This window comes from Mus pahari, chromosome 3 (genome assembly GCF_900095145.1).
Source record: "Mus pahari chromosome 3, PAHARI_EIJ_v1.1, whole genome shotgun sequence".
NCBI lineage: Eukaryota > Metazoa > Chordata > Mammalia > Rodentia > Muridae > Mus > Mus pahari.
Window position 1 is genome coordinate 86,383,933 of NC_034592.1, and position 10,850 is coordinate 86,394,782.

Consider the following 10,850-nt stretch of genomic DNA (forward strand, 5'->3'; position numbering starts at 1 on the left):
TGATCAATTAAAAAACAGGAGCTGTCTAAAGGAAAGGCACTAAAACGAGAAGGGCGTGAGCAATAGAATGCAGTATTGAAGGACCAGCATGGGAAGCAGGGATGAAAAACCTGGCGATACACTGTGGTCTGAAATTCTGAAGACTACAAAGTGCTACAGTGCCTGAAAATGCCACCTCCCAACCCCCCCGCAGAGGAGGTACCCTCAGCAACTGGGGAGGAAGTGGGACATAATGACTGCCCCAGTAGACAGTCTTCCGTCCCGGGTTTTAATCCATCTTGGCCTATTGGGTGACCTTGAGTGACTCCATTGCCCTGTTTTGCAAAATTTTCTAAAACTCCCACAGTACCATGAAGAAAAGGGCAAATGAAGACACATTTGATAGAAGCAAGTTAGATCAGGGCTCATGAGCATACTTCTCATGGCTTTTAGGATTTTGAGGCATTATGTTTTGTGCTTTTTGAAAAGGCTTGCATTTTCTGATTCCATAGATCTAGTATCTCTAATCTTCATATTGAGCTACTGGAGTCCATACCTCCAGGTTTCAGTACAACTGTTTGTTCTGTGTTAGAAGCCAGACTAAAGTGAGTTTACTTACCACTTAGTTCTCTCATCAATTATACTCAGATAGGTAAAGTTCCAGAGATGGCACTGCCAGCCTAACTATAATCAAGGGTGGTTAGTTTTTATTTGAAAAGAACATTTGTCAAAAACTAAATTTTGACAATCTTCCTAGCTAATCAAAGTTACAAAGCTGAAACGACCCCAGGAGTAAACACTTACCTTATAATCTCTTACCTAATACTCTCTGATCTACTCTTCACCACCTTCCGGAAGTCTCCTACGGCCTTTAAGAGACCAGGAGTAACTTAGGTCCTTACATCTAACCATCATCTCCAGCATTACCACAGATACGTGATGTATATGCATATGATCCTCATGGATATTTATACCCAGCAGGCTCCTTTGTGAACAACTCTGAGAGACGAACGGTATTTCCAGTAATAGTTTATTGATTTCCAAATGCACAGGGGCGCCAAGTCCGAACATCCTGGGATAGCAGTAAATCTCTCTTACAAAATAATTTACAGTATGAAAATGATATACTGAAACATTAACTCAGATATGTAATTCCCTTGGAAGATTGAGTGTTCCCTTGTTTAGTGTAAAGAGTGGAAGGGGAAGATGACTAAGGAGGGAATGTGACTGTGCACACGAAAACAGGCAGAAGACAATGGATTCGTTGGTTCTACCCACTCACGCGCTGTGGCCTGTCACTGTAAAGACTGGTCAGGTTTAACTTCCATAAAGTATATATGATTGGTCCCCTAAAGCCACATCAAGCCCAGCATGGACTCTGGCTATTTTCCCAACAGTGCACTCCAAGTGTCTTCATTTATTTTCCCGTCCCTGCTCTGGTCCTTGGTAGTGTTTCTGCTCAGCCTCAAATAGTAATGGGAAACACCAGTGATCCGAATGATGTGGGGATACCTGGCTCCATAGGACAGCGGGCCTCAGAAACACTAATGGGTGAAGGCAGCACCAGTGAGAAGTGCAATCTCTGTGGGCCTTTTCTCTTAGGGCAGGGCTAGACTTCATTTATAATGGGACTTTTACCTTTAAACAAACAAAAAAAATCTAGATGTGCTCTGCACATAGTAAACAAGCATCCAGTTTACTGAGAAGTGTGTGCTGAACAGCTACTTTATGAGAGTAGACTAGCAGGAATCAGCAGGATTCTCTCTGTGGGGAGAGAGGACTTCTTAGACCACTGACTACTACAAGGTTATAAATTCTGCAGCTCTTCACTCGGGCCCAGATCCAGGTCACCAAATGACAAGGCATCTACCATTTCACATGTTATTAGACATGGTGGAAGAGGGCTGGGTTGTCACCTTGGCTTGGAGCTGTAAGAGTTGACACCTACCTCAAGTGGGTTATTCTGGAAAGCCAGCAGTCACACTCCAATTATCTGTTTATACTTTCATGGACCTAGTAGAAACCTTTGTGGTGGTAAATAANATCACCAGGGGCTGCTTTGAACTTCACTTAACTCTTAATTAAGTGGTATAGTATATGTGGGTGTGTACAAATCTCATTCTCATTTACACACACACACACACACACACACACACTCCAAGAAGGGAGTCCAAAGTTAGTGATTTGTATTGGTATCTTCTCACAGAGTACAAACATGGTAGCTGGGTTTCCTAAAACATTAAGAGTTGCTTTTCTATAGTAATGAAGCAGGAGGTATTTAAATAATGTTAGAAGACTATACCATTACCTCCAACTCTGTCTAAAAACTTTACACTCTTGAAGGCCTTTATTTTCCTTTGTAGGGATTGTACCAAAAATCCAGCTCCCAGAAGGAAGCTCAAGTTAACAATGAATACTTACAGGATCTACTAAAACAGAGTGCTAAGGCCATCTTGATGTCTTTGAGAAAGAATTCTGAGTGTGAATGGGCATACTACACTGGGGGAACTGAAAGCCTTTTTCTCTCTCCATCTGTAGGTGAGGCATGGTGTGGGGCAGAGGGCTGACTGCAGAGCAGTGAGTGCTGTGCTCAAAACTAGTTCCATTGTTTGCTAGCAACTACAGACGAGTGGCTTGTCCTCTGCACATCTACAGAGGCCCATTGCCTGCCCTAAGATTACTTCCTCTTACTGGCTGTCAGAGCTGAGAAGTCAAGCACTTCTTGGTACTGGTCTAGATAGATATAATGGTATCAAACCAAACCACTGAACAAATTATTCTCAGCACTCAGAAACTTAACATTCAGAAGGTATCCAGGACTTGTTTGGAGGACCCAACTTATTTTAGAGGCATTCATTACCTATATCACTTGATGATTTGGGTAAACCCTGCTGTCCAGTCCATCAGGACACATACAACTCTGACACTCTTGACTCACACTGACCTGGAAAGGCAAGAAGCTTCGTTCACCATGGGGCACAAGGCCAAGCAAGAGGTCATAATTTTGAGGATGAAGCTGATACCAGTACAGAAAGCATTCTGGTTCTTACATTGATGAATGCTGCCACTAGGAACTTAGGGATCTGGGCTGGGGCTGCTGTGCTGTGTTTAATGCTTTTCTGGTTAAAGTTTTATCAGGTGTTGAAGACAGCAAGAGCCCATAAAGTGAATCTGAAACCCTTCCTAAGTAAAGGGAAAATGCTTTCCTTGAGGATTTCAGAGAGATGGTAATTTATAGAGACAGGTTGGCAAATCTTCTTATATTTCTGTTTATAACCACTGCATAAATGCTTGCATTCCCCACACACTGATTTAAAGTAATAGCATGATTGGGTGGAGAGGCAATGATCTGTTCATTGCTAATATAAGGTCAACATGTAAAGATCAATGATTACTGGGAAAGACAATACAAGCTTCCAAACTGTCAAGTCTTTTCAATCTTGTGATAGTCTACACTCTTTCTAGAGTGGCCCTTCTTTTAAAATTTTGGCAGAACAGGATATCATTGGAGGTTGTCAACTCAAGATGTATTAAATTCTCCAGTCTTTGCAGACAGATGGTAAGGCACCAAAATTGTCTAAGCCATCTACTAGTCACCAGCTGGGTAAAGTATACATAGTTTTAGATCTCACACTCCTCTCTGCCCCAATATCCTTGTATGTGTGGTGAGCTATGGTAATCCTAGCCTACAGCAGAGAGGCTTGGCAGTTTTCTGGCCTCAAAGGGATAAATCATTTTCTAGCATGCACAGGGCTGAACATAAATAGAACTCCTACAATAAGTCTATGTTGTTTCTGCCTCAGAACTATCCTGTACATACACATGTTAGCTGCCCCTCAAGCTTTGTGATAAGTACACAGGCAAGCTGGCTGACAGGAAAAGGGAGATGTACTACTCCAAGGTAGGCTCCTTGGATCTGGAAGTCTAGACCTTGGTCAATCGCAACTCCAAGGCTGCTTGAATCCAGTTCAGACAAAATCTCAAAGCGAAAACGGAAATACCACACGAGCAGAGGAGATAGAATCACTGTCCACTTACAAATATGAGTTTCCTTCCAAGTTTCCTATTTTAGTTTAGCACTTTAGGTGTATGGACATTCTCTTCTATAACATAAGCGTTTGTTCCATTAAAAAAATACGGTCATCCCTTGACTTGAAATCATTTGGAAAGAAAAACTGATGTCTCAAGAAGCTGTGGTGCTTGTGAGCTTGCAGTTGGTTGGGTATCTCCTAGCACACTACTACTTCCTGGACCCTGAAAAGCATGGTTGTAAGAGACTGTGATCTGGGAGTGGGAGAAGGCCAGGAAATCCAGCTCTGGAGCATGCCTGGACTGCTACATGAAGAGAAAACTCGGGTGTGTGAGGTGAACTGACGGCCTGCTGCAGGGGAAGGGAGGATTCCAATTATAGTAAATAGAGGAATGTTTGCTAGCTGCCAGGGAGGGGCAAGGATTCCCCCCACAGTGCACTGACCACCATAGACTAACCTCGGAGTGGAACTGCTGAGTTTTACAGTGACAATCTCCACCTGCCAATATACATGCCAGCCTTTTATGTTGTGACAGGCCTGTTAATCCACACAGCTGGCCCAAGAATTCAGGTTTTTATCAGATGCTTTAGTGACCATTTTGGAAAATTGAGGCAATCTGAATTCTGAAACACTGATTTCAACCTTTAATCAGATTTCTGTGCCTCACCCCAGTCCTTAAGGTCATTTCCTTTCTACCTTTTCATTCATTTTCCATTTCCACAGCACTGAATTATGAAACTTAAGTCCTAGATAACCTCACATACTAAAAATATCTTCTTTCTAGCTCTGGACTCTTTCTCCAACCCTATTTTAACCCAGTTGCCCTAACACTTTTCACAGAGGCAGAACTGGACTATGACAGACTGCCTATTGAGTCAGTTTGGCCCCATTTGGCCAGATTTGCTTTAAGCTTCAGTACAAACAAAGTGGGTTTTCTGTTTGCAGGTAAGGAAAACTGATTTCCTTTTGAGATGTTCTAGAACCTTCCTAAGGAAGTGATAGTGTTGACTTGCACAATATTCCAGGGGCTGGCTTTCCTGAGTAAGTTCAAAGTAGCCATTGGGGGGTTGTCTGAAGAGCCCTCCAAGTTGATCAAAAGGGTTCTTCCCATGACCTACCACAGAGAACAAGACGCACACAGACAGTATGCATACAATCCCTGGTCCCTTGGGAACATGTGTGCCTGCTGTGGATCTGGGGACATTTCCAGTGGAAGAAGTTTGTTGCCGGGCAGCTTTCACAGATATCAGAAGCCATTACATACACGCTGTCACATACACACGGGGAAGGGGCGTTTTCTGCAGGGAATGCTAAGTCTTCATGTGTCCTCTTCTTCACTGGCACCGCTACAAAGGAAAAGGAGAAGCAAGTGAGTTCAAATATCACAGAAAGGAGGCGGCCCAGTACACAGGTTGATAGCCCCGAGCTGCTTCTATTGTGACTGAGCAGTAGGGCCACAGCAAAGTGTCTTAGTTTCTTTGATTTCTGATCTATAAATTTAACTACAGTTGTCATGAAAATTAAAAAAAAAAAAAAAAGACTTACTATCTTGGGTTCTGGGAGAATCAATTAAGAACCCATGTAAAATACACAGTGCCCAGTATAGAACCAGTAAGTAAAAGAGCGGGAAGGTTGTCAGACTGAATTTTAATTAAAAAAATAAACTGCTGGTAGAAATCAGTTTTATTTCCTCTAGGTGTTAAGACACCTATTATTAGATCAGAAAAACCATCATCATCATCATCATCATCATCATCATCATCATCATCAGCAGCAGCAGCAGCAGCAGCAGCAGCAGCAATCAATGGCACTTTGCCTTGGGCAGAGCCAAGGTCTCATCCACGCTGTAGTCAGTCTCTAGGAAGTGCTCTGCCTCAACAGGTCACTGGGTCATTCTCTGTTTATTTTCCTTCCTTGTTTGTTCTCATTGAATTCTATAGTTTGGAATTTATTCTCATTCCCCTTCTCCTGAAGTATATAAGGGTAGCATTAATACTATCTTACCAGTGACTACACATCTAGTAGTGACCTCTAAAAACAACAGAAAGAAAGAGTGGAAAGGACAGACAGGGTTGAAAACAGCCTCAGCCACTACTGAGATAAGCAGAGGATTCCTGGTGTCAGTGTTTCAGTGTCAGAACCTAAGTGTACAGTCCCAAAAGCATGACTATTACTTGAGATGCTTGGTGTTCAAGGACCACTGGTCTGGTTCTGGACAGTACATCATCATAGAAGATGGAGCCAGGGGAAGATATGGCCAGAGAAAGAAAGGCAACAGGAATGAGCACATTTACAAACAGGCAAAACCAGTATCCACTTCTAGAGGTCACCAATTCAATGATGAGTAAGAGTCAACTCCATCTCCTGCTTATTAAACCTGAACACAGAAATAGCAGGACTGGAATTTGGTGTTATCTACCCAGTTTTTCTATCACTACTCACTCCAATCCCAGGATGTTGAAGTTACTGTTTTCTGCAATGCCCAGATGAAGAAAGTGAAGATCTCTGAGATGTAAGAACCCAGGGTCCTTAAGATCAAGGTTTAATTTTGACTGCAGTCTAAAGTTTCAAGCTGGCAGACAGGAAAGGTTTGTAGTATATTAGCTCCCAGCTATGACCTAGAAAAGTTCTCAGAAAAGGATTATCTTTGTCTACATAAATCTATGTTCTTTGTTTCCTTCTGGGGAAACCATTATGAGAAAAATATTCTAGCAGTGAGTTTCTAGTACTTCCCAGGTGGAAGTCCTTTAGACACAGCCCTACAGAATTAGGTGAGTGAGCACACTCTGGAAGTTGTCAGAGCCACTTCAGTAATATGCCACATTCAGAATTCTGTCCTATTTCTACTCTTTTCCTGTTGATTGTCCAGTCATGGGATGAAGGGTACGCATTGGCAGGGCTGGCCAGAAGACTGACACTGAGGCAGTATTTGGTGGCATCTGTCCCAAAGAAAACAAAGGGTCTTTTATAAAAAGCTTCTAGCCATGATCAAGGAACAGATAAAACTGGCACCATATTCTCCCCCTCATTATTATATTCAGAGCAAGCTCTTTTTGTTTCCCTGACAGTCTTATTTCTAATAAGATGGTAACTCTGTCCTTTCCCTAAGCTGCAGTTCACTTTTTAACATTCTCGAGATAAAGGGTTCATGAACCAACTGAAATTGTATTCAGAGTTTTGTCTATGTGTCTCTTTGTCTGAGAAAGGCCATGATTTTCATCATAGTTTTGAAGAGGTCAATAACTCCAACCCCAAAATGAGAATATCAAACATACACATTTCCTTTTCCAGTTTTCAGGTTTGTTACTATAAAATTTGGAGCAGCTTAGGGAAAAGGTCAGCGGTATTTACTGACAAAAAAAAATCTATTCTCATTACCCTAAGAGAGATCTGTTCCTGAGACTGAAAAGGTTTATCTCACCATTTATAGTATGAGACTTCGTGGCTCGGACATATCATTTATTGATTTCTTCTTGTGTATTAGACTGGATGGGCACAGACTCACCCATCAAGACATCACAGCTTAAGTGTGATGTAGGCTGGGGAGATATCTTGAGTTCCTGTTGTTTTTTAGAAACAAGAAAACACTTTCATAGTAATAACCTGTTTCTTGTAATAATAATAAAAAGAAAAGGATCTTACTCAGATCTGTAGCACAGTTCACCTCAGCTTGTATATTGTCCCTTCTGATGGGTTACCCCTAACTTCATCAGTAGGAACATCATCTCCCTCTACATTCTGCTTTCACTTATTACATGAGCCAGTACATATCTGCACATTCTTATCTGAAATGCCTTAAAGTCTTCATCTTCTCCAAGTGAGGCAGCACAGCCTTTCTCTTTAGGCACTCACACTCTTCCACAGAAACACCCACCTGCCACACAGATCTACAACTGGATGGAGATGTACATTACAGAGACCTTTTTGGTGTCCGTTTAAGGAATGTATTAATTTCTAATGAACAAGAGCAGGGGCAGCATTATATAATGACCCTGAGGCCATGAGACTGATGAAGCCTAAATTCTTGAGTGAATCTCAACTTCCTCTTGGTAGTGCTATATATTTTACAGTGTATAAATCAGAGTACAAGTCAAAGTTCAATATATTTTACCTAATAAACATACTTTTAAAAAAAATGTGATTCCTCCTAACTTTCCTTCAACACCTTTTGTTTTGGTATCTTATATTCCAGATTAAACATGCTATTTCCCAATTGCTTTCAGATACCTGAGATGAAAGGTTTTGTTTTTTTAAGTGTGTGTGTGTGTGTGTGTGTGTGTGTGTGTGTGTGTGTAGCTGAGCATGTGCCTGTGTAACCACATAGAGGACAGAGGTAGATGTTGGATGTCCACTTCCATCTCCACTTCACTTCTGAGACAGTCTTACACTGAACCTGAAGCTTGCCATTTCAACTAGATAAATGTCAGCAAACATGTGGCATCTGCCTGTCATCACCACTCTTATCCAAGTACTCAGGTGACAGGCATGCATCGCCACACAGTTTTTATGTGAGCTTCAAATTTAGGTCTCCATACATTTGCAGTAAGCACTTTATGCATCAAACCATCTCCCTAGCCCTTTTATTTAATGACAACTTCAAAACTAAGGAACACAGGGATTGGACAGAAAGTTTCATGGTTCTAACCATCCTAAGGAGGTGTCTAGAAAAAAATCCCCCTGTCAGTGATGATAGTAGTGGGACACCGAGTGCTGTGGATTAGTCAAGTGGTTTCTGCTCAGTCACTGACTGGTCTGGTTTGAAGGTATTATATCTAGAAGTAGCAGTCTTAAAGCTGTAGGGTCATCTTAAGGAGAACAATTCTCATGTCCTTAATTTCTACCTATCTTCTCCCCTAGAAGTGATCATCTCAAGAACGGGTATAGGTTATCTTTGTAGCCACGTCTACTTTCAAAATCACTTTATTCCCACTTCAGAAAAGATAGGTACATGTTTCTTGACACTGCCTTATCTATGCAAAGGCTTTAAAGGGAGGGTGAGAAATAGTAACACACCATGTCCTTATTTTGTCTAGTCAAGGTAATATGTTCATCGGTATATTTCACTAAGATTTAAGCTCAGAAGACAGCTGTCAAAGAGTACCATACCAAAAAGTATGTCTATTTGAGTTGGATACAAACTAAATCAGATCTAACAGAAAGTGAGTGGGATTTGGCTAGATAAGTTAGGATATAAGAAATGGCATATAATAGGATATAAGAAATCTGTCAATAAGATTATATAGGGAATACTGCCTGTAAACTTAAAAGTCTGTGATGCCAGTTATGACAAAAATGTGCACAAAATGTCATGAAAACTACATGATGACAGAAGTCATATCCTTTTTACTTATCTAAACTTGACTGAAAGTTTCAGGAGTTGACTGAAAGGTAGGTAAGGAGGCACATACTTTTTCGAACATTTCTTTAAAGGATGTAAAATCAGAAAGTTTAGCTAATAGAACTAGGAGTACCTAAATTCTGAACGAGATGGTAGTGTAAAATTTAGCACCTCTCTGGCTAGGGACAGGGTCTGGGGGTACGGAATAGGGCCAAGGAGTCCCAGGTAGTAAGTATAAGAAATGTAATATTCTTTCCCAGACTTAGACATATGAAGATAGCCTTTCTTTCTGTGTCACTTATTAAGGTAAATTGGGAGAGGTAGCTGACAGAGGAGTTATCATGACGAAGGGATGCTTTGGCAATTTTTAAAGATGTGAGCCACACAGACAGGTGTCTCAGCTTCCCAGTGTGTGTCCTCAAGAGCTGAAGGAATGGAAGAGGAATAAACACGTGAGGCGGCGGGCAGTCTGAGTTCACAAACTTAGGAGCTTCTTTTCCTATTATATGGATATATAATAATACACTTAATTTGATTTGGTATTACTTGTGTCTCATGTTCATGGCTATTTATTAATAATTTCTCTAAAAGAATTATTCAACTCAAGAGAATAGGGAAATTAAAAGGTATCTAGTTAGAGCTAAAAAAGATACATTTAGAATTCTTTTTTAAATATTAGGCCACATAGGCACTGCACAAAATGCTAACTGGGAAGCTAACTACGAGTCTGCGGAAGCAACTGCCTAGTTCTAGGAAGTACTTCAGCTGTGTGGGGGATGGACCACACACTGTGATCCAGGAGCTTTCCTCCATGAGACATGTTACATGATTTATTTGTTCAAGCCATAGCCTGTAAATGACAGATGTATGGGAAACAATCAGCTTCTGAAAACCACACCAAATTCAGTAAAGAGGTGAGCTCTTAATCTTCTACAAACATAACAAATAGCAGTTATTTAAGATTTTTTAACACCTGAAAAACAGGACAGTAATGCCCCCCTTTTTGTTTTTTCCTTTTTGTAGTGGAATGAAAAGAAGTGTATTGCTTTTTAAGATTAAAAAAAAAAAAAAAAGCAAATGGCCAGGTAAGAAGGCCTGCAGAAGGAAATGCAGATCTGAGATCTGTCTATAGAAGAAGGAAATGCAGACATGCAGATTTGGTTTGCCTCACAGTGCCCCTAGGTCTGCAGATATGTTTAGAGCCCTTAGAGAGGCTTGGTCTCTTGCATAGCTTTTGATCAAGTGTTAAGTTTGATCCCTATGAACCTAGCAACCATTTCCATAGGTGGTGTTCCTCACACTTACAAGTGTGTGTGAAGTCCTGCTGCTCTAGAAGAGTATCATCAGTGCCCTGCTATAGGGAAGTAAACGGATTAAATAAAAAAGGCGGGACCCTTAGCCTGCCAATGGCACATCTGCTTTAGAATTCTCTTTTTACAAAAAAAAAAAAAAAAAAAAAAAAAAAAAAAAAAAAAAAAAAAAAAAAAAAAAAAAAAAAAAAA

At 40.9% G+C, this 10,850-nt stretch overlaps 1 protein-coding gene across 1 annotated transcript in view; it reads right to left on the reverse strand.

The window, feature by feature from the left end:
• Positions 1–991: 991 nt before the first annotated feature.
• Trim44 (tripartite motif containing 44) overlaps positions 992–10,850 on the reverse strand; it is a 112,349-nt gene continuing 102,490 nt past the window's right edge. Inside the window, exon 5 of the mRNA XM_021192879.2 lies at positions 992–5,356. Coding sequence (XP_021048538.1) covers positions 5,329–5,356 — 28 coding nt within the window. The 3' untranslated portion in view covers positions 992–5,328. The remainder of the gene's footprint in view (positions 5,357–10,850) is intronic.